The 26,560-nt window shown below is 45.9% G+C and overlaps 1 protein-coding gene across 9 annotated transcripts in view; it reads right to left on the bottom strand.

The window, feature by feature from the left end:
- LOC138453236 (circularly permutated Ras protein 1-like) overlaps nucleotides 1-26,560 on the bottom strand; it is a 332,082-nt gene that overhangs the window by 87,079 nt on the left and 218,443 nt on the right. For 8 of the 9 annotated variants that reach the window (XM_069605933.1, XM_069605940.1, XM_069605959.1 and 5 more), the window contains 5 exons: nucleotides 23,712-23,786; nucleotides 17,622-17,704; nucleotides 11,490-11,672; nucleotides 8,400-8,447; nucleotides 1,409-1,498 (listed from right to left, as the gene is read on the bottom strand). In XM_069605933.1, the coding sequence (XP_069462034.1) occupies nucleotides 1,409-1,498; nucleotides 8,400-8,447; nucleotides 11,490-11,672; nucleotides 17,622-17,704; nucleotides 23,712-23,786 (479 nt within the window). The remainder of the gene's footprint in view (nucleotides 1-1,408; nucleotides 1,499-8,399; nucleotides 8,448-11,489; nucleotides 11,673-17,621; nucleotides 17,705-23,711; nucleotides 23,787-26,560) is intronic. The other variant, XM_069605900.1, reaches the window with a different exon arrangement.

The following is a 26,560-nucleotide window of genomic DNA, read 5'->3' as shown; positions in this document are numbered from 1 at the left end:
TGATTCTGGGCTGGATAATGTTCTGGCTACCTGGCTGTGGGAGATGCAACCCCTAATGACATGATTCTGGGCTGGATAATGTTCTGGCTACCTGCTGTGGGAGATGCAACCCCTAATGACATGATTCTGGGCTGGATAATGTTCTGGCTACCTGGCTGTGGGAGATGCAACCCCTAATGACATGATTCTGGGCTGGATAATGTTCTGGCTACCTGGCTGTGGGAGATGTAACCCCTAATGACATGATTCTGGGCTGGATAATGTTCTGGCTACCTGGCTGTGGGAGATGTAACCCCTAATGACATGATTCTGGGCTGGATAATGTTCTGGCTACCTGGCTGTGGGAGATGCAACCCCTAATGACATGATTCTGGGCTGGATAATGTTCTGGCTACCTGGCTGTGGGAGATGCAACCCCTAATGACATGATTCTGGGCTGGATAATGTTCTGGCTACCTGCTGTGGGAGATGCAACCCCTAATGACATGATTCTGGGCTGGATAATGTTCTGGCTACCTGGCTGTGGGAGATGCAACCCCTAATGACATGATTCTGGGCTGGATAATGTTCTGGCTACCTGGCTGTGGGAGATGTAACCCCTAATGACATGATTCTGGGCTGGATAATGTTCTGGCTACCTGGCTGTGGGAGATGTAACCCCTAATGACATGATTCTGGGCTGGATAATGTTCTGGCTACCTGGCTGTGGGAGATGCAACCCCTAATGACATGATTCTGGGCTGGATAATGTTCTGGCTACCTGGCTGTGGGAGATGCAACCCCTAATGACATGATTCTGGGCTGGATAATGTTCTGGCTACCTGGCTGTGGGAGATGCAACCCCTAATGACATGATTCTGGGCTGGATAATGTTCTGGCTACCTGGCTGTGGGAGATGTAACCCCTAATGACATGATTCTGGGCTGGATAATGTTCTGGCTACCTGCTGTGGGAGATGCAACCCCTAATGACATGATTCTGGGCTGGATAATGTTCTGGCTACCTGCTGTGGGAGATGCAACCCCTAATGACATGATTCTGGGCTGGATAATGTTCTGGCTACCTGGCTGTGGGAGATGCAACCCCTAATGACATGATTCTGGGCTGGATAATGTTCTGGCTACCTGGCTGTGGGAGATGTAACCCCTAATTACATGATTCTGGGCTGGATAATGTTCTGGCTACCTGGCTGTGGGAGATGTAACCCCTAATGACATGATTCTGGGCTGGATAATGTTCTGGCTACCTGGCTGTGGGAGATGTAACCCCTAATGACATGATTGTGTGCATTTGAGTGACTTGTTAATTCTGACCAATGTGGCGCATACACATGGGACAATAAGGGGCCCGCGTATTTTGGTACCGGAGCTGGTACCTGAAACATGCAACTCTCTGATGCCACTGGTACCTGGTCACTGAAGGTAACAAGAGAGATTCTGGTCATGGGATTCTTCTCCTTGAGAAATGCCAGACACTGCAGGAGGCCCTCCTTTACTGCCTGCAAAAAAAGAACAAAGCAGATACGAGCTGGGTAGGGTATCTCTTGTGTACAGCTTAGCCACCTAGGGCCCGATTCACAAAGATTTGCACTGGAGCAAATGAGCAGATTCCTGTTATCACCTCTGGTTTACTCCTGCTTCCTTGTGTGCAATCACGTGCCTGAATGAGGTGCACATGTGCAAATATGATTCACAAGGATTTGTTCAAGGGCATCTCAGAGATGATCCAGGCCTCTCCAGATGTGCTCCAATGTTTGGCTCTGAGAAATAGGTATAAGGCAACAGGAACACATCTGAGATGCTTGCAGGTCTCTTCTGCTTTCCTCCAGTATACATCTTTCCGAACGTGGCCCATCATTCACACAGATGTACACTGGAACAAATCAGGAGTTACCCGGAGTATCTCAGATTTGCTCTTGCTATCCCATCCCCGATTCATGAAGCCGAACACTAGAGCAAATTCGGAGCGGCTTGAAGCATCCCTGAGATGCCGTGGAGCGCACATGAGCATCGCAAGCATGTGCGCGGCAGCTCCAGATTTGCTCCAGTGCAAATCGTTCTGAATTGCATTTGCACATGAGCAGCACAAGCATGCTCGCGGCAGCTCCAGATTTAGGCTTTGCGAATGAGGTGTAAGGAAGCAAGAGCATACCCGATAGGCTCACAGGCCTCAGGATTTTCTCCACTGCAAATCTGTATGACTTGGGCCCACTGTATATCCTTCATGACTCCCAGGGTGCAACTTGTCCAAATGCGGAGAACTCCCTGGCACTGAATATTTTGCAAAATGTGAACATTCTGTTGAAACCTCTTGCGCTGATTAACTATTTGACATTATTATTATGACAGTGGTCTTTTCGTGATACTAAACATTACATTAGGGAACAATGGGAGCCAGACACTTAAATAGGAGTCAACTAATGTGATGGCACTATCTCATCAGGACAAGCCTAAGGATGTCTAAACTAACCTTCTCCCATGCCTTTCCCACTTGTGCAAAGCAGAGCTAGTCGAGTCAGGTGCGGCTACAGCCAAGTGGCTCGATGGCGCTCAACCCGAGGTACAGTGCAAAGGGCCATAGAAACAGGGCTGAGGCCTGCTAGTTTGCAGGGAACAGAAACAATGTAAAAACAAAATCTTGCTTAGTCTCTGTGTGGCATTGCATCCTACCCCCAGCGTCAGGCTCCCAGTGGCTTACAATCCCGTCTTGCTCCCCTCCAGGGGGACACTGCATGGCCGAGTAGTCATGCTGAATGTTAATGTGTGTTGCTGAGCCTTTGGTGACAGGCAAAAGAAATACAGCCTGAGGTATCCATGCATTGCTCTTTGCACACATGCCACCCTTGCGGGACTGCTCTGTGCTTCTTTCTTTTGTAAATGCACCGCTCTTCTCTCTGAATAGGTGCCCGGCAGGGCCTTGCTCACACCCCTGAGCACCTCATATTAAATAGAAGCAGCACAGCCAAAGCTTCACAGTGTGGACATGTAAATAAAACCTTACGCCAGATAACAGTGCTTATCAAGAGTCCGGTCCTATTCACACCACCCGCACACACTGCAGACAAATCCCTGCCATACAAACCCATATTACAATCAACTGTGTAGCACGACATGTTAACACCTCAAACAGTCAAAGCTTCACAGTGGGCATTCCTATAGAACTTCACAACAGACCCACAACTAATAGTGACACGAGACAAAAATACCACTTTCTACCAGATGTACAGATGTTTGCACCACACCACACATCCATTCATTCCCCCCCCCCACACAGTGCCACACCTGACAAAGTGCTAAAACGTGAGAACATATAAGCAGCCAACGTGTGTAGCTGAAAAGCCGTCAATTAAGTCTTGGCCATTAAATAGAGGGATACTGCTTCCCACGAGACGCTCAGTAAATACTTCCCGCCAGATACAGTGCCAATGGAACATGTTTGAACGGCATGGTGGCTAGGGAACTGTGTCTCTAGGGTGTCGTGCCATATGTCTGTGTTTGTGGGTCTTCCTGCCTTATGGATATCCGTTGGAGATGGCCATGTGGTCTTTTGGAACTGATCGCTTTCTTACTGCAAATGTTTGGGAGGAGGGGAGAGCTTGGGAAATATTTTGGTCTCGCTGATTTGGCAACATGCTTTTGTTTTCATTGGTTAATCTGCACTCATGGTCTCCCCTTTAGTGTCCGGTGTTGCAGTGGCTCTCCAAGTCTACAGGAAGTGCTGTTCATGGCAGGCTCGTGTTTGATCTTCTTGCTCCAATGTTCTTTGCTTTTCTCCTGAACACAGCGTTTTGGGAGTTGTAGGGGGCCCAGCACGGATAGCCAACCTGTCACGCTCCAGATGTTTTGGCCAACGCCTCCAGCCAACCCCAGACGGAATAGTCAGTGGCGAGGGATCATAGGAGTTGTAGGCCTAAACATCTGGGGGTGGTTATCTAGCCCTAGTTGGGAGATCCTTGATTGCCCAGTTTTCTTGACTTGGGTTTTGGATGGTGCTGTTGAAATTTCTGCAGGACAGAAAGCCTAACAGTTTTCCAAACCCCTTCTTTCATGCCATTAGAGGACAGTGGGTGTCGACTGTAGCCTGGAGCAAGAGAAAGCAGGATCCCAAACTTACATGCAGAAGGGTCAGCTGAAAGAATGGAAACTAAGAAGCACAGGTCAGATATAAGAATAGGCGGGTGCAAACCTGCCGGTGTATTAATACCCCACTCCTGTTAACTTCTGCAAGCGAGCAACAGGATTCCAGGGAAACCAAATGTTAATGCCCTTTTCCAGATGCTCAACCTCAGGTGGCCTTCTTTCAGTCTTCGGTAATATGCGATGCTGCCAGATGGGCCAATATGCTTCTTAGTGGAATCTGCAAGCCGTTTGCATACAAGCTACCCGTCTCAGGCTATGGCTCTTGCACTTTTAGAAGTCGGGCAAGGTTCCAGTGGCTTGATGGTCAGAGTGGCGCATCTCAGTGGACTAATAGCGGAAGCAGCAAGCATAACCACCATCATAAGAGGGGCTGCTGCACTCTAGGCCAGATAATGACCAACACCCAAGGATGTGTTGGCCCGCTGGTGCCTATACCTAGCACCAAGCCATCATTGAGCGATTTAGTCATACAATTAGACCAACAGAAGTTTGAGGGAAAATAGAAAACTGAAAAGAACATAAAGCTGATATACCCTAGCCAGAGCAGAACGCCGACAACCAGGCGACTACTCGATTGAAAATAAGCTGCTTGAGAGGACCTCTTTCAAGGAAATAAAACGTTTGCTTCCCGTTTGTCTGTACAGTAGCAAAATGGGTAATTGTGTTATGAAATGCAAGTCTTACCCATCGAGCTGAATGCAGACTAGCGTACAGCTTGCTGCAATTACTCGAGAGACCTCGGTTCTTAATTGAGAGATGCCCATTCACCTGTGGCCTAATGTAAGAACACTTTCCAGTGGAGGTCCTAGTGGATTGACTCATGGGTATCAGGCAATTTAATGAACCTGGATTATTTGCCAAGTGCGGGTGTCAAAAACAAACTCACACCTAGCTGCAAAACGCTGCATCTCAGGAGGGCACTGCAGCCCCAGGAGCCCAAACTAACACTACAGCATATAATTAACATCCACCAGGCCCAGTAGGTTCTCTTCTCTTCTAGACTATGATGCAGAGGGTTATAGGCGCTCTTGGAGTGATGGTTGAAATAAATCTGGGTGTAGGTGCATCTGAACTACGATGAGGGGCGCCTGTGCCACTGGCCTGCATGTAGTCTCCATAGTAGAGTTAGCTGCTCGCGCGGGTGCTGTTCTGGATTCCACGTGGTCTCTTTCGTTTAGAAGTGTGGTGGATTTAACGTCTCTTCTAAAAGCAGAAACGGGGTCTTCAGTAAACTCTTTATATTTCAGAGCCGCCTTTGTGATGAATTCATTGCATGTGTTTCGGTCGCCTGATGGGGGAGAAGAGATTGGTTACTCGTATTCATAGGAAGAGTGAAGCCTGTAGTTCTCCCATGCACGTTCTCGTTCTTTTAATGCCTGCACCCGGTGCTCGGAACCAGACCCCCTTCTACAGCAGCTGCTCCCTGCTCTGGTGCGGAATGACAATGGAAACACGACGTCTTTAGACCTTCTGAAAGTCTACTCACAAGTATTTTCTTCCGTGTGATTCTTGCTGGGCACGTTTATTGGCTCTTGGTATGGGCTGGCTGGACCGAGACTCCAGGGCAGAAATGTGAGCGTTTAAATGTTTAGGAACCACTACAAGTCCAAGTCGGATTTGGGAATCGGCTTAAGGTCAGGCGGATTGGGCCCTGATGAAGCCAGACTCTTTCAATGTTTTAGTTGCTACATTGTGGAATGTTGGGACCAATGGCGGTGAAGTCTGACTTTTTATTTTCACCTCCAATGTTGTTGAGAGCATCTGTTTTAAGCACCTTTTGAACGGACGTGGGGTGGGAAGGAAAATCTTCCCCACCAAGACCTCTTGGGTGTTTTATTCGGATGAATGGCTTGCCTGCCAAGTCTCCAGTCAGCTTGCAGGTGCCTCAAGACTCCCCATCAGTGATCATCCTAACACTACATTGCCTCTTCAGAGGGCGCTGCACCCCGTGCTCCTCCCAATGTTTAGCCACGCAGGTTCAACGTCTTCACTATGAATCACAAGAAGACACACGCAAAGTGTTGTAGGTAAACACGGCTTACAAGCAAATGGCACATTGGATAATTCAGTGCAACCTAAAATTACTCTGTGTGCAAAATATAAAACAGCGGGGGGGGGAGCCTTTTCCCGATTCACGCTGCCCCGAGAGCCGACACTCGTGAGGGATTCCTTGGGCCTCTGTCGTCTTCAAATGCGTGGTGATTTCCTTATCCCCCACCCTTCCCCCGTGATTATTGTTTTTTCCCGCCATCAGACACAAACCAAACAATTTATTTAAAGCGGAAAATTAAAAGCAGGCAATTGTGGAAGTGCAGGCAAGGTGCTAGGGGGGTCTTACTACAAACCCACCAATCATGACTAATACATTTTTTTTTATTATGAAAAAAGGCAGAATGTGTTTCCGCACTCAACCAACAGATGGCAGAATACGCAAAGAAAGAGAACCCATGACAAATTCATGCTGAAAAAATACATTCATTAATTTATTTAAATGTTGGTAACGCGCCACATGCCCATCAGCCTCAGAGCCACGGGCATAATTTTAGGGGGGACAGGGGTGTTTGTCCCCCCGAACTTTCATATAGATTCAGTAGCCAGGAGATAGAGTACAGGCAGCACCGTACATAACCTGGGTTAAGATTGAACAAGTACGTTTTGACTTGTTTCTTGAACAGTGCAATAGTGGTAACCAAGCATATGGACCCAGGAAGCGCGTTCCAATGTAAGGGATCCTGGATATCAGAAGATGTAAACCCCCCCCCCTCCTAACACCAGCCCCCCCACGCCCACCAAAACATGCCAGCTTGTATCTGGGCTGAGCGAGGCTGGGGTTGGCAGAGGACCGATGTAGTCTCCCTAAAGTGTGAGCCTTCAAACAGTCCTTTAGATATATTGGGGCTGCACTGAACTGGCATTTAAATGACAGCGTAAGAATCTTGTGGGTGATCCTATGTTTTACTGGTAACCAGTGCAGTGCCCTGCGCGCCTCAGTCACATGGGCGCGTTTGGACATGCCATGAATGTGCAACCTGTAAACACTGACAATACGGCCCAGCAGATCGTCAACACTTCGCGACTGAGACACAGCCAGTGGTGGAAACGGACTTATTACTGGAGGATCCCATCATCGCTGGGATAAGAGGAAGGATTCAGCGTGGGATGGGGCAGGCGGGGGGTTATTTTTGTCCCCCACTAAATATTTGCCTCTCAACCCCTCAGAAGATCAATCACATACACCAGGAAAATAGCTGAATTTCTTATGTTGTCAGCAAAGTACAAAATGTGCACACCTTGTAAACACCCCGCACAAAAATGAACATCAATATTTCCTGTACAGTACAACATTGCCATGGGATTCAGAGCACTCCTGCTCAGATCCTCGGGTGGTCTTGGGGGTAAGTGTCTCACGGCTCAACCTACTGACACAATCAGTAGGTTGAGCTGCACACGTGAGTTCACATGGATTCCCCAGGAATGGGGAGACGGGTCTGAGATCCGGGGAGACATTTTTTGCTGGATCCCAGATCAGGGAAGATCCGGCCCAATGACAGCACTGGACGCATCCGTTGGGATACAATAGCTAGCACAAACTATCTTTTGGAACCGAGAAAGACGAAGATGTGTATCAGACACACAATGCTTTCCAATGGACAATGCCATGCAGGGCACATGTGTCAAGCTGAACACCAAACGGAGAGCTCAGGAGGAGAACCTTATGTTCCAATATAAGTAGTCAGTTGCTTACATCAGAGACTCCAGTTACACAGACTTCGTTCCCTGCACTGCCAAGCCTTCACACCACACAAAACCAACTCTCTGCAACAGATTTAGCAATACTTGACACCAGTCACAACCAATACTTTGCATCGGACATTAGGAGACTGATTTGCATCAGTCACAGCTAATACTGTACAGCCCACTCACAGTCAATATTTGACATCAGACACAGATAACCCTTGACACCATGAACACAGGCGTCAATACGTGCAGCCCGCGCTTCATGCAAGACAGCAAGCGCTGCACACCACACGCCTACAGCCAACGTTTTACCCAGGGGCGATGCTAGGGGGGGGCTAAGGGGGCTATAGCCCCTGATCTTTTGGTTGTAGCCCCGGATAGAATCTCAGGAGCTACAGCCAAAAGACTAGCTAGCCCCCAGTCCTGACAGTTCCGACATCAGCTTAGCCCCGGGTCTTTTCCAGACCTAGCAACTCCCCTGGTTTTACCGAATACACGTCATAAGCTCCTTCCCAGAGTTACCTGCATTCGCGTCGTGTAGAGTCCCTCGCGGTCTTCATCGCGCGCCAGCTAGAATTGAAAAAAAAGCAACCAGTCTGTAGTAAATGTGAGTGTGACTGCAGATCCAAGGGGCACCTCTTACCAGGCTCGGATTGGCGTGTAGGGCAACAGGGCAATGCCCGAACCAAAAACGCCAAATGCAATTGTGGGCCAGTTTTTTGTGTGAAAGTGGGGCCGTTTTTTGGGCCATGTGGGCCAGTTTGATATGTTACTTCAATATGCAGCTGATAGTGTTGACCAATGTTACTGACTACATATTCTTTAAAATGCACATTTTGCATCACATTTTAACAGAAAACACGCAAAAGGGATGAATAGCCATTTGCAAATGTGGGCCACTTTTTCATAGATGGCCAAGACAATTGTATGCCCCAGTCCGACCAGGGTCACCTGGCACCATATACAAGGGAGTGCAACTGGGAGCTAACACTTCATGCCCAGCAAACCCTCGCCCTCTCTCCTGACCCTATCAACAAGTACCTGTAATCTTTACGCACATGGTGGATGACATTTTAGAGTAGAATGGAAATAAATGTCTTTGTAACTGCTGGATATGGGGGACTGTGTCCTAAGAATCATTTGCAGAAAACGTCTCCGTTCACCTTCTTATTGGCCCTCAGAAACTGCGAATAGGTCAAGTTCAAACATGTTACGATTTTGCAGGAAGGAAAAAAAAGCATTGATCTGAATAATAAAATAATCAGCGGTGCTTTGTTCCCCGGACTCGGCTCAATGAAAGTGGCAAATGCAACACGTTAACAGGCACCATACCTCAACGTGACGCATTTGCAAAGACGTGAGGGCGTTTAGACGTAGCGCAATGTCAGCCACGTCCAAAGGTCCCTTGCGCCAAATCGATATTCCCAGAAAGGCGTCTGCGCCGGAAAGGGCGTGCCAAAACGGCCGTTGCGGCGAACTAGACGCGCCCAACCAGCCCGCGCCGAAATGGCGGCACCAAAAGAGGGTGTAGTGGTCCTTTGTACCCTCATTCCAAGAAACATTCCATTCACAAGTTACTGAGCGTGATGAGGGCATGGGAAATGGGGTCCTTGTCTGGGCTCTGGTGTGTCATGGCTGTCCACTGTTGCATGGACTTAGGCAAATGGGCCTGATTCATGGAACGTTTTCCTATGGGATTGCGCCATTATAAAACACTTCCATGAATCAGGCCTAGTGTCCTCCAGAGTGATGGTTTTAAGGAAGTTCAAACATGTTCAATGCAGAAAATACACAACAAAATGTTCATTTCAAAATAAAGAAAATCCCAAAGAGAAAGGGGTGCGTATCTGTAGTTCCCGGACACACCCAGACACATATTTTAGTTTTGAATCCTTTCGTTAATAAATGTAATAGTATAAACACATTATCACGGATGCATATGATAAAGGGACATCCACTTTCAACAGGTTTAAAAATAAATAAAATGCATAATGATTCATTACATTGCCATTATTCACTGCCCAGCTCCAAATGTCTTTGGTTTGAATGACCTGGAGTGTTGTCCTCTTTGCAATGTCTTCCTCATATGTGCTAGACCTACAGGGAGAGACCACCAGTTAACCACAGATTGTCACAGTGGACTATTGGTTTCCTAAAGAGCAAGGATTATGCCCATTGGCTGGCGGTGAGTTATAGCTGTATCAGTGTAGGGTGCTTGAAGTCTCCGGGCTCTGATTCCGGCACCTTTGATGACCTCCCTCTTTCCCATACTTTACATGGGACTTGAATTGCACAAGCCCTACCAGCCGGTTTTCAATTCTCATGATTTCCTAGTAAGATGGTCCTTGCAGGGAAAGGTAGTTCTGTGACAGAACATCCATATGTCAGGTATGCCTTGCATGTTCAGAGACTGACCCAGCACTTTCATCTTTTCAGAAGCACAGGGGACATATATCTAAGATAATTAAAGCACCGGCAGCAGAGAATCAATGTTTTAGCCTCCAGCTCCATTTCGCCAATGTGGCTAAACTGGTTTGGAAGCTCAATGCACCTGCTGCTGAGATATGTGTGAACTGCAGTTCTCATTGTTGAATGCTTGCTGCACTGACAGCTTGCCACTTCTCAACAGGGATGCAATTTCTGCAATAGTACTGTGCTGACATGCCAGCTCAGATGGGGTATTTCTTACTGGACAGTACGCATCCTCTTCAACAGGGCGACTGGACTATAATTGGGAAAGTAGTCTTTAACAAATTAAATAAAAAAAAATAAAAACCACCCGGTAGTCTTGAACCCTGGTCACACAGAGTAGAAGACCCAGGACGTCACCACTAGGCCAAAGACAGCTGTGTATTTCAATGTTGACAAGGTTCATATTGAACTGCAATTGATCATGTAGAGTTGTGGAAAATAATATGACTTTTGGTCCTATCAACATTGTGCCTCTCCTTTGGCCTAGTGGTTAAGGGCTGGCTCTTTAACCTTGCATGAACATTGTTCAAGACTGCATTTTTGTTTTTGTTTTTTTTTTAATGTATATAATGCGCTCATTTGGCGCAGGGTGTGCATGTTTTTATTTTTTTCTCATTTGGCGCTCCTGTTCATTCATTTATGAACTTATTTGGCACTCCTGCTCATTTATTTATGAACCTGCACCTGTAACTCATTCATGTTAAAGGTGCAGGTTCATAATGTTTTTAATGTTAGCTCCTTCCGCGCCCAAAAATCCTTGCACCAAAATGTGCCAGCGCCCTGGCGGCTGCGGCCAACAGGGCACGCCGAAACGGGACTTGCGGCGAAACGGCTGCGCCAAAACCTCCCGCGTGTTCATGGCTAAACGTCCTGCTCGACTAAAGGAATACTGCGTGTGGGTCTAGTCTAGTCCCTTCCTCCTGGTTTTATTAGTCCTATCTCTGACTTTGGGCAGTAGGTAGAACCTGCAAGTACACCTAAACGGAATCCAATTGCTTCTGATCATCAGGCATTGCAAACCTGAATTGACCTGCTTCCTATTGCATTCTGGATGCTGACACAATAATTTTGAGATCTGACCATACTTTATGAGGGATGTTTTAAACATAATGATAATTCTATTTGCAAACTAACACTCACCTTAGAAGTTACGCACATGCTGCCTGAGGTGTCGATGCAGAAGACCAGAAGGGGGTCATCATTACTGTGAGGATCTTTAGCGGGGTCAGGTGGTCCCAGGTACAGCCGATCATTCCCGAGAGTGGGGGCCGCAGAGTTATCGTCCACAGGGAGGGAAGCACCACAGAATTCACACCGCCATAGCTGAAAGAAAGGAGTGGTCCTACATCCGTCAATGGGGTGCCAGTCTGCAGCAGAGGTGAGAGTTAAGCATAGGAGGGGGGAAGGGATGACAGACATAGCAGTAGAAAGAAATACGAAGGTGCTTTCCACCAGTCCCCACCACACCCTGAAGGCTTCACACTGCCATGCTTATGCAGTATAAATGCCACATAACACAATGCAACACAAGAAAACAAAGCATAACACTGTCAGCACAACTCAACATACTTCATATAGTTTTATGGTAGAGCCGATAGTTCAGGGCCCATCTCGTATGTTCTGTATAGAATAGCCTTATCAAAGGGCTTCCTTCACGCAAGCAGGTGGCATCCTCAATATCACCAAGATGACAGGGATAAATGACCAGGCCCAGATGGAAATGCACATTACACCCAATTTATCTTATTTTCGGTAGTATTTTATTGGATTTTCAAACAACACATGCGGAACTATAACAAAAAAGGATCTCAGTCAGTCTTCTGAGGCCTTTGGCTTCCTTTGGTCGACCCTAAGGGTAACAAAGTCCAAGTTTAAAGATGTTCCTTCCCACTTCATGTCCCTTGTTTTCAAGGGGTCTGAAAAGGGCTGAAGGGTTTCATGTACCTTCATCTCTGTGTCACTCAGGATCTTCTCTCCCACCTATTTGCATACCCTGGCTTAAGAGTTTCCTGCACCCTTTTTCTCTGGATTTACCGGAGTAATCTCCTTTCCTCTTCATCCTGGCTATTGCAGCACATGGATTTTTCCTTTCTTGAGTTTTCATAGGGACAGGGTTTAAATGGACCTTCATACCTTCTGTCACGGTTTTATTACACAGCACACTCCGGCCAGGGACTCCTTCCCCGACAATGAATGTGGCGTACAATAAAACACGTTTCATTTTTAATATACTACAGATTCTTTTTGAGTAGGCCTCCAACCCGTCTCGCACCCAACCTCCACAAACACCCCGTGTCACAATGGACTAGGAACCAGGCTGGTGCGTATCAAAAAGATATTTATTAATTTATTATTTAATGAAAAATGAAAATCAAACAATTTTACAACAGCCACCAATGTTGTGGCAACAGAAATACAACGATCCCCACAGAACAATTAGGTTAAGATATCCTGTTACAGTTCACGCAGGTCTTTAATGGCAAAACAGAAAAAGAAACATTTTCCACCAAGTGATAGCACCAACGGTTTAGCACTCCCCCGTGCAACACTCACCCCAAAACATCAATTAGACTTGATTCTTTTGAAATGACGGCAGTGGCAAGGAGTAGGAATAGAGAGAAAAAAATCGGATTGGGGTAAAGCCCACCACCCCGAGTTGGGAAGTCAGCAAAGAAAGGGAAAACCTGTTTTTGGAGAAAGATGGCTGAATTGGATTGTGATTCTTACAACTGCTAGGGGACAGAATAGAAGGACATTAATATTGCTTACACTTAGGAGATAGGGAAAGTTTAGAGAATACTAATCAGCACACCAGGGCAAAAATAGAAATGAAGTGGGAAAATCGGTTTTGAGAAAAAGCAAATGCAAAGGGTAAATACGGTGGGAAATGGAACTTCATTTATACTGGTGTTTACAATGACAGGCAGCTGAGGGAAGGTGTTTAGCTTAGAATAGGAAAATCGGTTTTCAGTGACAAGGACAGAGGCACATAACAGGTAGACTTCTAGGCAAAAGGGATTGCTCACAATAGTAAAAACAGTTGGGGTTTAAACGGACAGATGCAAATAGGGATTTGTTTGGTAATACACACAATACACAGAAAATTCGATTTTCAGCTACAAGGAGACTTATTCTTTTGAGGCAACACTTTAATGACTATAACGATTAAATACAAACACCAGGTACAAGATGGTTGATTTCGCATTTCAACAATCTTGTACTGTGAATTTCAATGGGGGAATTAATTGATTTACTTAGGATTTACACAGATACTGAGAGGTTTTTCAAAGGAGATATGCAAACATACACAGGCAAATAAGAGATTCTTATAGGGGGAGGTGACTGGATTACACTGGCAATTTGGGGTTTTCAATGGGGTATTGGATTAAATGTACTACCCCAAAAATGAAGGGGTTTATGCAATTCAGGGCTGGGATTATATACTACTTGCATAGCAAGCCTTGGTTTAGGATTCAGGAAAGCCAGCTGGATCTCAGGGCACTTGGACAGCTAGGGCAAGGGGTCTGGTCAATGCACTCTCAAAGATGATACGTTTCAGCAGCCTTCTCTCCGTCCTCCTTCTCCTGTCTGCCGGTTTTTGTGTGTCTGTCCCTGACCTAGTACAGCCCCCCTTATATGGCAAAAATGATATTGCTAACTTTACAATCTAGGGGGAGTACCCTGTAATTATCCCTGCCACTCGGATAGGACAGTTTACCATTCCTCTCTCCGCCCCCTGGCATGATTGGTTCAAGGGAAGAGAGCACCATCAGTCTGTTTGCATTTATTACAATTCTTTGTTCTCATTACCACTTTTTGGCAAAAACTAGTTATGTCTCATAACTTCATAATTATACTAGCCAGTGCCATGTGAAACGGATATGCGGTTTTAGCTGGACATGGGGACTTAGATAAGTCGATCGCCAAATCTGTACTATGTAGCATGGCCATTTGGCACATTTTTGTCCTTTTCATAAAATGTATAACAGTTATGAATCTGCAAATGATCAAGCATGTTCCTGATTTAATTTTCCATCTTTTCATCAAATGTCATATTTGTCACCTGTTCAGATCAGCCAGAAACTAGTCTTAACTAGCCATTTCAGTCCCCAAAGTCCTAGGGAAATGCAATTTATATTTTTAAAACCGTCTGAAAATCACATGAAAAAATGACATCAAACGAAATTAATCCTCATTCTGATTTCTGTGAAAAATGCCTAAAATGAAATCAGTCTTTTAATGTCAATTGGGAGTGTCTTGTTCCACCTGTGGGAGGGCCGCTTCATCCCCCACAGCCATTTGTCTTCCTCTGGGCTCAGACGGTGACCAGAGATTTTTATGACTCCCTTTGAAATTGGCAGTTTGCTCTTTGTAGTGGGTGCAGGAAGGGCTCACACCTCCTGGTCATGCTTTAGCCACACTTTGCCTTCTTTGAAATCTCTGGGCTCCTGCTTCATGTCTGTAGAGAAGGGAATTATGACGCCCTCAGCAGCATCACATTTTATTGCGGGATTGTTAAAGGATACGTGTGATATCCAACGGGAAGTGGGGCTTTACCATCATGAATTTCATGCCTTCATGCCAGAACTAGTTTCTCCTGTATTAAGGGTCTACTCAAAGGTGACTAGAGTTTTGTGGGTTGGAACATAATATGCATTCGCTTTGGTCAACCCCCCACATCATATTTCCCTGACATTTCTCTGTGTGAGCAGTGCTATCTTTTTCCACTGTGGCTTTTAAAGCCGTTTTTCTTTTCACACGTGTGCAGGCTGTTCTCGCTGTCTTGCAGGTCACAGGATTCCTTGATTTCTCCTTCTTGGGTGAATTTACATTTGCTGTTGGTCCATTGACCATTGCGTGTTTCTCCTACAAGTTTTGCATCAGACCTCTAACTCTTGCCTTGGGCCAGGCATGCCATCTCATACTCACCAGGGCTTCCATATCCTTCTGATGTTCTACCCCAGCATTCTCCTGATGTCTCAAACCAACCTCCTGCTCTCTTGAACCAACCCCATCTTGATGTTTCCAGCCAATATCTTGCTCTCTCTCAACCCAACCATCTCCTATTGACTTATCTAACCTCTTGTCTCCAACCTCCTCCACACTCTTTTCCGTCCTCTCCAATCTCCTCCTTCCTAAGTCCTTATTTGCTTTTTAATCTCCTCCAAACACCTTACCTACTCTCCAATCTCCTCCAAACTCCTGCCACCAGCTCCTACTCCAGAAACATATAGCCTGACTGAGACTCCGGGCTTATATAGACCTGTGATCCTTCTCCCTGGGTGTTGCTCGCTGTGATGGTCTGAACACGTGGACGTGACTGAGTGAGGGGATATGGCTGGCTGTACAAGATTGAGTCGCCTGTGTAATCTTTGGTGTTTTGAGGCTGTACCGAGCATTTAAAGGACGGTTCTCCCATTTTGAAACTCACTCCTTTTCCGCATAGAATCACAAGCTCCTCCGGGTATCCTAAAAGTCAACATAGCTTGTGACCAGTGATTACTCTCTAGAAGCCTTTTGCATGGGGGTCAATAGAAAGCAATTTTAAGTCTTGTGCCAAATCTATGCTTGTACTGTTTAAACTCGCGCTGTCGAGAAACGAATGCAGGTTCTGTTTCTGAAGTATATTTGTGCACTAGCACAGCAGCAAAGTCTGGCATGGCTCTGAGGTCCAAGTGGGCTCATGGTGTGAGCACTGTAGTAACAATTACAGTATCTTTGATATCAGAATAGACTCCCCAAGTGAGTGCCTGAGAAAACATAATATGCTTCAATATCTGACCAGTCTCGCTGAGCGAGTGCCAGAGAAAAATATAATGTTCTGATTCTAAGCAGATGTGATGTATTTTCTCCGTTAGATGGTTTTCCTCACTCACAGTGTATTGCTCCATTTCTTAAAGGGACCAAGTTTATAGAGCCCTGTGCCCAGACACAAATCAAGCACTTCAATGTGGGAGTGGGAATAGCATTGTAAAATGGAGTCCCTGTTTTGGTTAACCAGGTTTCAGGGGCTGTCTCGCTTAAATTGTCAGCACTAGTGACCAAAAAAGAAGAAGTATGCAAAGGGACAGGATCTTCGGGTTGTGTTCTGCCCCATGAGTATGTATCGTAGGAGAGTTTTTGCTGGTACCAATGAATATAGGAGAGGGACGCTACCTGTGATGTTCCCTGCCCAGGGACAGGGCCCATGGTTCTATGTCCGTTTGCTGACGGTGTTTTTTTAATGTAATTTTTAACAAAAAATATGGATTTTAAAAAAATATTTAGGTCTCACCCCCAAGCCCACCCTTCCCTTTATTGTATCCCTACCCATCCCCGTCCCTGCCCCTTTTATCCACTTACCCCTACCCCTCTCTATATTTCAATGAGTTTCTTTGATGGAATTTATTCGGTAAAAATTACATCGAAAAACTCCTGTCGGCAAAACGACGCTATAGCCCCCCGCTATCACCCTCAGGTTCATCCTCCTGTATGTCGGGGAAGCCCCCAGGCCCCATGGTCACCGCACGAGAAGCTCATAGAGTCAGACAGGGGACTTCACAGAAGGTGATCAAAGTCAACCAGCTAGACTTGTGTGACCTGGATTGTTTGGGTTGAGTCAGAATTTAAGGTGATTTGCTTATCTGATTTATCAAACCGATTTCTTCGTATATAATATATTTCAGGTGGAACAAACATCGCACCAAAAACCGGCATATGGTAGGCCTGAATTAAAATAATTTGGAGACTGAGACCACATCACATGATGTAGATTATTAATCATGACATTTGTAGCAGTTTACTGATTAAACAGTTCTCAAAGGTAGCAAAGAAGTACTATGGTGAGGATGTTTAAGTATAAACAGGTACATTGTATGGTAATAACCAACACCTTACCAAAGGCGGCAAAGGAGAAAGCGTTTAGTGGCAGCCAGAGATCATGGTACGGAAAGAGATCTCCTGCAGACCTGTGTTAATTGGCGGCTGGCATACAGTTGCTGCTTTTTGGAGAGTCTCTGCTGTTCCCTACAGACTTCCCAGTCTGTAGAGATTGGACTAGGAGGCGAGTTTTGCTTCAAGCCTACCCACTCCCCCTGCCCCCGAGATCCCATGACCTCTTACAATACACCATGTGTTCCATATGGTCCCACAACCTCATTTGTATTTAGCTAGTGAGAATAATGGATGGATACCCTATGGCTCAATATTATTGCGGACTTGATCAGACATACCATATACACATTTTGGGGACATGATGCTGTACACATATACATGCCCAGTCTATGAGCTTACCTCTTGGCTCTCCACCGTGACTCGTGCAGACAAGGCAGCAGCGCATTCTTGGCAGAACAGTGGGCCCTCAGAAGCAGACTCACCTGGGGAGGGAATGCCCATGTTGTAAGAGAGACTCATAGCAAGATGAAACACATGCACTAGAAGGAGGCGAGGGGCACTACAATGGGATCAAACAGCTCCCCAACCACAAACAGCACGTCTCTCCAGACAGGACTTGCATACCTCTTGCAAAACAGAAAAGTGATGGCTGGAAGGTGTTGAATGAATCATACCCTCTTTCATTGCTCTGGGCAACCCTCCAGACCATCGTATGTTGGCCTGCCATGTTTTTACAGAAGGGGAAAAGACCATAAGTAGATCCGGCTTTGTCCCACCTGACCTGCTAGGTCACAAGCTTTCAGCTCGAGACCACGAGCAACCCCAGATAGGTTTCAGCTTCATTGGACATTGTGAGTGAAGTTTATCTTGTGTCTCTGGGCACGGCGAGCTTCAGACCCACGTCTGGGCATACTCGCCCCACTCAGTGTGACTTGTCTAGGGTTGCTTTTAGTCTCCTGAAAACAGGATGTGACCCAGCGGTTCTGGCTATAATGCCACATTTGGGGCGGAAGCAAGCCGATTTGAATATGGTCTTTTCCCTTCTGTAATGGCATGAAAGCGATGGTCTGGAAGGTTTTCCAGAGCTTTGCCAGGGATTTTTCATTAATTCAGAACCTTCTAGCCATCACTCTTCAGTGTTGTACTTGCAAACCTCTCGCCATATAAACCTTGGATACCACAGTCCATAAAGGGCTGCAACTACCTGCTGCAACTCTTTCCATACATGCCTTACGATGCAGTCCTAAGATCCCTCTCTGCATATTTGCTTTGGATACCTTCCTCAAAGGAGGCTTGATACAATTATTCTGGGAGGCCATTCATGCATTGCTTTCCAGCTTGACATTACAGAACAGGAAAAAAACATATGCATATCAGGTTTGGGGTGGGACCAATACTGATTTGCATATGGTTTCCCCCCTTCTGTAATGGTACAGCAAGCTCAACATAGATTATTTGAAAGGCTACCCAGAAGAATTGCTGATGCTTAAGATTAATTTCCATCCATCACTCGTTATGTTACATTAGGTTTGCCTTGTGCATGAAGAGCTCCTCTTCCAAAACACCAGCCCTGAATAGAACACTGGTCCCCTTCCCAGCCATGACTCTACATGAGACATAGGGAATGGCCTTTCTATAGGGAAAACCCCCGTACTGCTGCACCATTTCCGAATACTCTGTGATGCTTGGCACTTGTTGCCAGTCAATGCACTAGATATTCATTAACTCGCCTCCCAACCCACCACCCCAAGACCAAGTCACCCGACACCGAACAACCATGAGTAGTATGCAGGACACATAACCACCAGAGGGACCATTCCATGGCTCCTCCCTGGAATTACCCTAGTTGGACTCTGGTTCACCTACATGCAAACCTCCCTCCATTTGGCGGTCTTAGGACCAGGAGTATGTATTCCGTTTGTCATTACCTAATGAGAGTGCAATGATGTTGACTACTAAACTGCCTGCAGCAGTGACATCGCAGATCTTCAGCCAAGATGGAGGAAGCCTCATACTGTCTCCATTGAAGGTGGGCACTAATGCAATCCTCTGGAAAAGCTTAATGCAGAGCTAAAGGCCACTGGTTAAATGAGAAAGAGTTAAGTGTTGGGATGATTAGCGTTTGAGAGCACACAAGTGAGGCATGCTTGGAAGATAATGTCACGTGACTTGGGCACAGGCTGGTACTTTTATTTTTAATAGCTGGTAACATGCCATCACTATCGCATTGTAAAATATATTGGAATCAAGTACTTTGCATAGCTCACTGTTTATGGTGAAATATTGGGCCACTGTGAACTGCGATCGAGTTTGGGTTATGCAGAGGATACTGTGAGAAACCTGAAGGTGTCTCCCTGGCTAGTCCCCGGGGGTCTGTCATCCAGGTGGCCAGGACACGGCCATCGCTATTGGATCCAGTTCCTGGGGGTGGACCAGTGAGGGAGGATCACCTGGATGGGGGCTCCTTGGGGAGTGGAAGTGCGAAACCGACGGGTGAGACGCGATATCTCCCTAGGATACACCAACACTTTACCCCCGCCCTGTTTTCCAAAGTAAACACTTTCGCATACCACAAAGGACGACAGACTAACACTCAAGCTATTTACCTGACATGTCCCAACACCAGGGTCAGGAAGAGTCAGGCAATTGACCAGAACCGCACACACCTGACGGCCCTTTCTCTTCCCCACTGGGATAAAAGGTGGAGCACGAGAGCGCAATACGAGCAAGGCAGACCACACGTCAAGAGAGCTAACTCAGCACGGCGGTTCAAGAGGAGGAGAAAGACGGTGCATACCGAGAGGGTGACAAGGGGAGAAGCAACCTTGCCCTTTCGGACCAAGGCCCATTAAACCTCAGCAGAAGGAATCGTAAGACGGCAAACAATAGCCAGCATGTGTTGCAGCAGGTGTCAACGGCACACAAGACCCTCTTCTGCTGATAACCAACCCGGGGAGAGCCGCTTGTCTCCGTGGTACAAACCTTGACTCCAAAGCGAAAGAAAGCCAAGCGGTTCATCACAGCCGGAGAGTCGAGGGGAGAGTCGGTAAGAAACCGAACTGTGTTGAACAAAAAGTAGCAAACGGCTAATTGAACTGTAAAAGTTTCAAATAACTATTGATGCTAAGAGGGGAAAACCAGCAACAGAGAAGACCGACACCACGTGGGTGCTCACTCAGGAAACTCTGGGCATTTACCCGATTGTTGAAACTACCATAACTAGAAGGCCCTGGGATAGGCGAGAAGTAGGGATGTAACAGTATAACGGTATACCGTTAAAGAAACCGTGAACCACTTAATTGAACAATAATAACGGTCACATTGTTTATACCGGTATACCTTTAATACCGTTAAGTGTGCTTTTCAATCTGACTTAGAAAGGCTGCTGAAAGCAGGTGCTGCGCAGTCTTGGTCTTGCACTGTTGGATGTGCCGTCTACCAAGTAGTTTCAGTTGGCGCAGTTTTTTAATGCCATTCCATAAACCACACGTGCCTGACACAAAATCAATATGTTAGCAATAGGAAGAATAAATACAGTGCCAAGAAGGAAAAGGGTTTACTTTGGGTTGGCGGCTTTGGGGTTTATATATTTATAATGGATAATGTTTTCTAAACATATGACCAGATATCCCTGGTTCTATCAATGAATTTACATATAATAAGTCACACCGCGAAATTCACTCATCCCTGTGGGTATTCCCTGCTGCCATACCAAAGGGTAACATGTCCGTGATTACTGAACACCTTTTGGCCCGCAAGTAAACTAAAGGCTGTAACGTAAAGAGAGAGTGCGTGTGTGTGTGTTTATGTGTGTGTGTGTATGCACACAAGCGTATACTACCATCAGTCTCCATTGATCTGTGGCATGCAGGTTATCAAGATGCCAACATGTTCATCTTCACCAGTAGCCAGTGGGGGAGCTAAAAGCCTAAATGACCACTTAAGGAAAGCTATTCAGTTTGCTTTGCCAGTCGCAGCAGGGCTCCCCCCTCCTCCTCCTCCTCCTCTCCACACATGTTTTTGTGTTTGGTGGAAGCAAAGGGTGGCATTTCAGTGGAAAGTATGTTGAAAAGCCCAATTCTGGCCCTGGGTGCCTGGTTTTGTTTGTGATGATAAATCTGACAATTTATGACCTTTTAGAAAATATTTGTTAAGATTAGTTAACTCCAAGGAGCTTTTTCCGGGTGCTACGGGAAGATGTGCTAGATGTCGTTGGGAGATGGCGGATTTCCTTCACGTTGCTTGGGGGTGTTCAAATATACGACAGTTCTGGGAGGGAGTATTCGAAACGATTGGTGGGATCATGGGCCGCAAAGTGTGCCCGGATCCGATGATGGGACTGTTGGGCTATACTAAAGAGGTTCCTAGAGGAACGCAGAGACTGGTGACCCTCCTCCTTATATTGGCTAAGCGGAGAGTGGCCATGCTGTGGGGCAAGGGGAGTGCCCCAAAACTTTCAGGATGACACCATGTATTGCAATGATATGGAGAATGGATGGGGCTCGATGAATGGGCAACGGTGTTGTGATACGAACATGTGGGAGGCGTATACACATTATTTGCTCCAGCAACCTGCAATTTATACTGTTGAAACCTAGGTGGGCAGCACTGGGTAAGAGACTTAGGTGGGTAGGCCTGGGTTAAGTGCCGGTTGCCATTCCATGGTTGTGCGATCATGGAGGACTGTGAAGTCTGATCATCGATGTTGAGGTATTAAGGACAATAATTACCTACGCAAACTATACCCACAGGATCGGCGGACAATGTCAAGTCATGGTGTGTCAAGGGAGGGGGCGAATTGGGGGGTTGATTAGTATAATGCGATGGTTGTATGTTGTTCATTTAAGAAAATTAATAAAAATAAAGTAAAAAAAAAAGATTAGTTAACTCCACCTGCTATACCGCGATAACCATGATATACTGTCATTTGGCAAGAAGGTTATCGTACCGTCATAAAACTAATACCATGACACCCCTAGCGAGAAGGGGGTCAAAGTGGTCATAAAGGGGTCTTGTAAAATCATCTGTACAGTCGAAAGCCTTTGACCGACAGATGATTGTGAAACTAAGGGAAGTGAATCCCACATTGTAAGAGTTGAACAGAAGAGTCGCGATTGACAAGATTGGCAAGAGTGAACCCGAACGAGGGATGTCCACAGTGAACTGTACAAAAAGACAAAGATTTGTGAAAGTCACCCAATAAATTGCTTTGAAAGCCATAGTGAACCCGATTGAGGGGGGCGAGCAGTCGAGTCAGATATCAGTCCGGAAGAGGGGAATGCAAGGGTGAGAAGCCAACACCCACCGACCCGTGAATACAACAAAGCAAAATACCAGAGTGAAAGGCTTTGAATGCCTGCCCCGCCAGAGTGAACCCGACAAAGAGAAGAACCTTTTGTTGAACTTTTTGTTTTTATACTTTGAACATAAGAGGCCCTCGAAGACAAGAGAACATAACTATTAGAGGCCCTGGTGTCATTAAGGAGCTTTCTAGGGATCTGTGCCCGGAAGAGGGGGATCCAGGGGTTCAAAGCATCACCCAATGTATAAGTGAAAAGGAACTCAGGCCCCCGGCAGTAAGAGACATTGTGGTAGAAAAGAGACTTAACCACCGAAAGCCCTGATTGTTGAAAACAGAACTGTTAGCTCGTCTTGGGAAAGCTCAAGCGTATGCTGTGCTCCAAAGTCCCACCTTGCCCCGTGCTGAAAACATGGGGAAGGGAGACCTCAAGTACTGCATCCTGACTTATTATTTGTGAACACTTCCTTCTTTCTTATGAACATTATCCCACACTTCTTTTTGTATTTAGCGTTAGGATTGGCCCCTTTATTTTGACAAGACGCCACTCGGACTGCCTTATTATTGTTTGATGGTCGAAGCTTGCTCCCATCTTAGATTTAGGTTTCACTAAGATCACTTGTGTCTGTCTTTACTGTTGCAACCATGAGTTCCTTACAATACCCAACTACCCCTCCTCTCCCTCAGTTACTGCATTTCACTTAAAGTGGGAGGAAGGGCCTGGGCTCTGACTCGCTCGGCAGATATGCCAATGCTCTTTCCTATGAGGCATGGTATGGGAAAGCCATAGAATGCACATCTGGGACTCTCTCAGCAGTCACTGAATCAGTAAAACATATATTGCAGGGCCTGGGATCGCATCTCCTCAGGCAATTCACCGCTGGGAACCTCACCCTTAGCCATACCCTTACCAATCACTGTGCCCCTTTTAATTAGAATGCAAGGCGGACTGAACACCTGGATCCCACCTCACCAAATCCTGCACTACACTAGACAAAGCCTGGCATCTCCATAAGACATACACCCCTGGGACATCCACCGGCACAATCTTTTTAATGAGTAGCATGTCTGCCTTCCTTACCACAGTGGAGTCTACCTACTGTTAAGGCTGCTTCTTTGCAAAACCAGTCCCTTACCAAAGAAACCAATCCGCCATTTGTGGTTAAGTTTCCACCTGCTTGCATCCTTACCCATGACATCCACCAGTTTGCCGATGTTAAAAAGGACGATGTTACAATTAGCCGGAAGCAGCTCTGGCGCAGGTTCTGGAAGAAAAAGCAAAATGTTAGAATTGTGCAGGGATGTTTGTTTGGGTGCTTCAATTAATCAAAATGGAATGCTGGAGGTGAATTTTCTTCACATTGCACTGTTGCAAAGTACTTATTCAGCCTTTCAGAAACTACGCCTAGCAAGCACTTAGCCAGGTCTCCTGTCAGATCTAGCCATTCATTGCTATACAAAGTGGAAGGTGTAGTCCAAAAGGATCCTTCCTCTCCTTTGGTTATCTGATAACTCGACGACAATCCAAAGAAACATTGTGATATGTGTCGCTGATGCGACCAGGCCTCACGGCAACACATTTAATTAGCCCTGAAGGGAGTGGAATGAAGACAAACAATACACAGAGATATTTTTGGAGACAAGCAGGAATAGCGTTGGCGAGGAACAGGTCATCGGATTAGCGATCAGGATGCATTTGCAAGTGAGTTGCGTCAGTCGGGCTGCGGGAAAAATAAATAAGCGCTCAAGAACTTGCAGCTGCTTGAGGCAGAATTAAAAAACCTAAAAAAAAAGAATGTGCAAAAGGAAGAAATAATCTACAGAAGAGAAGATAACACAAAATAAATATGAAATGGACAAACTAAACAATGAGAAAGCAGAACGATTCCTATTCTTTGGGAAACAACGCTACTGGGGCAATGGAGAAAAGCATGGTTATGATATGATAGGTTATTTATAACATGCTTAATGCCCAGAGGTTTCTAAGTGCGGAACCGTGGATCAAACCTGTGGTGCTCTGTGTCGTCTTGCTTCCAAGGCGAGCACGTTGCCCCTGAGCTATCCTCCCGAGACACACTTGCCTCCCTTGCCTCCTTACACTCAGATTCAGGACCTGGACTTGGAAATACAGAATGACTTCAGTGATCGATGAACAAGAAATTCAAAAGGTATTAAAAGAAAGAAATGGCAATCATCATTACAACCGTATATGCCAGGGGTCTGCAACCTTTGGCTCACCAGATCTTCTGGGTTATGACTCCCATAATCCCTGACCATTGGCTCTGCTGGCTAGGGATGAAGGGGATTGTAGTCCAAAACATCTGAAGAGCCAAGGGTTGCAGACCCTTGTACTATGCAAATCCATGTAAGAGTAAAAAGACAAATGAAAAAAGGAGAGGAAATACCTGGAAGCTGCGGTCATCACCGAAGAATTAGTAGAGTGGGCAGTGAAATCAATGAAGAAAGGAAAATGAACAGGCCCAGACGAACCCCCAATTGAACTCTTTATGCAGTACAAAACCAGAAACGGACACTGAAATCTCTATTGAACAATATCCCTTATCAATGTGACAGCAATGTCCTAACTAACCTTCTCATGAGGGGGACAGAAGAGGTGAAGCCGAATTGAATACACTTCAATTAGGCAGGTTTTGTCAGAGGCGGGAAAGCCCACCAGCAAATGGCCGACATTTGTTATCACTGCAATGAGAAACAGACCGAATGGGATTATAATGAGTTTGGATGCAGTATATCATGTTTGCTGGGTCTCCCTTCTCAGGGTACTGGGAGCCAATTTAAACAATAGATTAATTGGCACATGAAGCACATTATACTATGGCTTCAATGCAAAGATCAAAGCCAACAATGTCCTTAGAAGAAACCAAAATATGTCACAGTACCAAACAGGGTTATGTTATTTGAACATGTGCTGGAGATGCTGGCTATGAGCCTTAGATTGGACAATACTTACCACAGAACAAAGATAAATAACATACAACTATAGTTGCTACTGGTCGCAGATGATATGCTCCTGTTCATGGGGCAACCAGAGACGGACCTGGACTGCATCTTCCAAAGAGGTGAAAGCTAGTCGGGTATCAGGATACAATAAAAGTTGGGGGAAATCACACCGAATGACTATGGGGCAGAGCACTTACAACTAGAAGGTAGACAGTTTAAACTTACAGTGGCCACATTTAGCATCAAAGCCCTGAAATACATTTTCCAAAAGAAACTAATAAAATAGTCTCTTTAAACTTGGATAAGCTGAGGCTAGAAATCACAAAGACAAATACTGTCTAGCTTTGCCTGGGACAATAAAAAATCCAGTTTGCCACTGGCCAATCTACAAACACCTGTGAGCAAAGGAGGATTGGTTCTCCCCTGCATCAAGGCTTATTACAAATCCACTATAACAGAACAAAGCTCTTGGATACTAAAAAGTCCCTACGCCCTGATGCCGAAACCAGGTTAACCCTGAGAGTGTGATGTGGGGGAATGTATAACTGGTCATACTGACGCACAACTGCCATGACTTAACTAGGCAACCACAGAACCCATGCATTGCAGAAAGATCTTGACATCAATAGTGAGAAATGCCAACAGGGATATGCAGAAGGCACCACTGTGGAACAACCGAAACATCTGACTCAACAATAAAGATGTAAACTGGAGGATCTGGGGAGACAAACGTGTAAAATCAACTGCAAATATCGAGAGAAGTGACTGCCAAATGAAACTGCTCAAAAAGCTTATCAAAGAAATCAATTTCCTGACACACGTGATATTGAACCATCTTCTGCTCAGCAGAGCAGTCAGTCAATTTATTGTTGTGTGGATGAGAGGCAATCAGGGAGACAAATCCGGCTTTGGGCCTGTCAACCTAAGTGAAGTAAGATCTTCACTTATGTCAATATGTGCACACAAAATGCAGCCACAAATATGACACTCTTTCACAAGGCCAGACAAGACTGAGGGGAGAAGCTCCAAGTATAGATACAAGAGGAAAGCGGTACAAAATGGACAAGTGGCATCCCCA

This window comes from Ambystoma mexicanum, chromosome 1p, assembly GCF_040938575.1.
Source record: "Ambystoma mexicanum isolate Mex_15411 chromosome 1p, UKY_AmexF1_1, whole genome shotgun sequence".
Classification (NCBI taxonomy): Eukaryota; Metazoa; Chordata; class Amphibia; order Caudata; family Ambystomatidae; genus Ambystoma; species Ambystoma mexicanum.
This window is presented reverse-complemented; position numbering and strand designations above follow the sequence as displayed.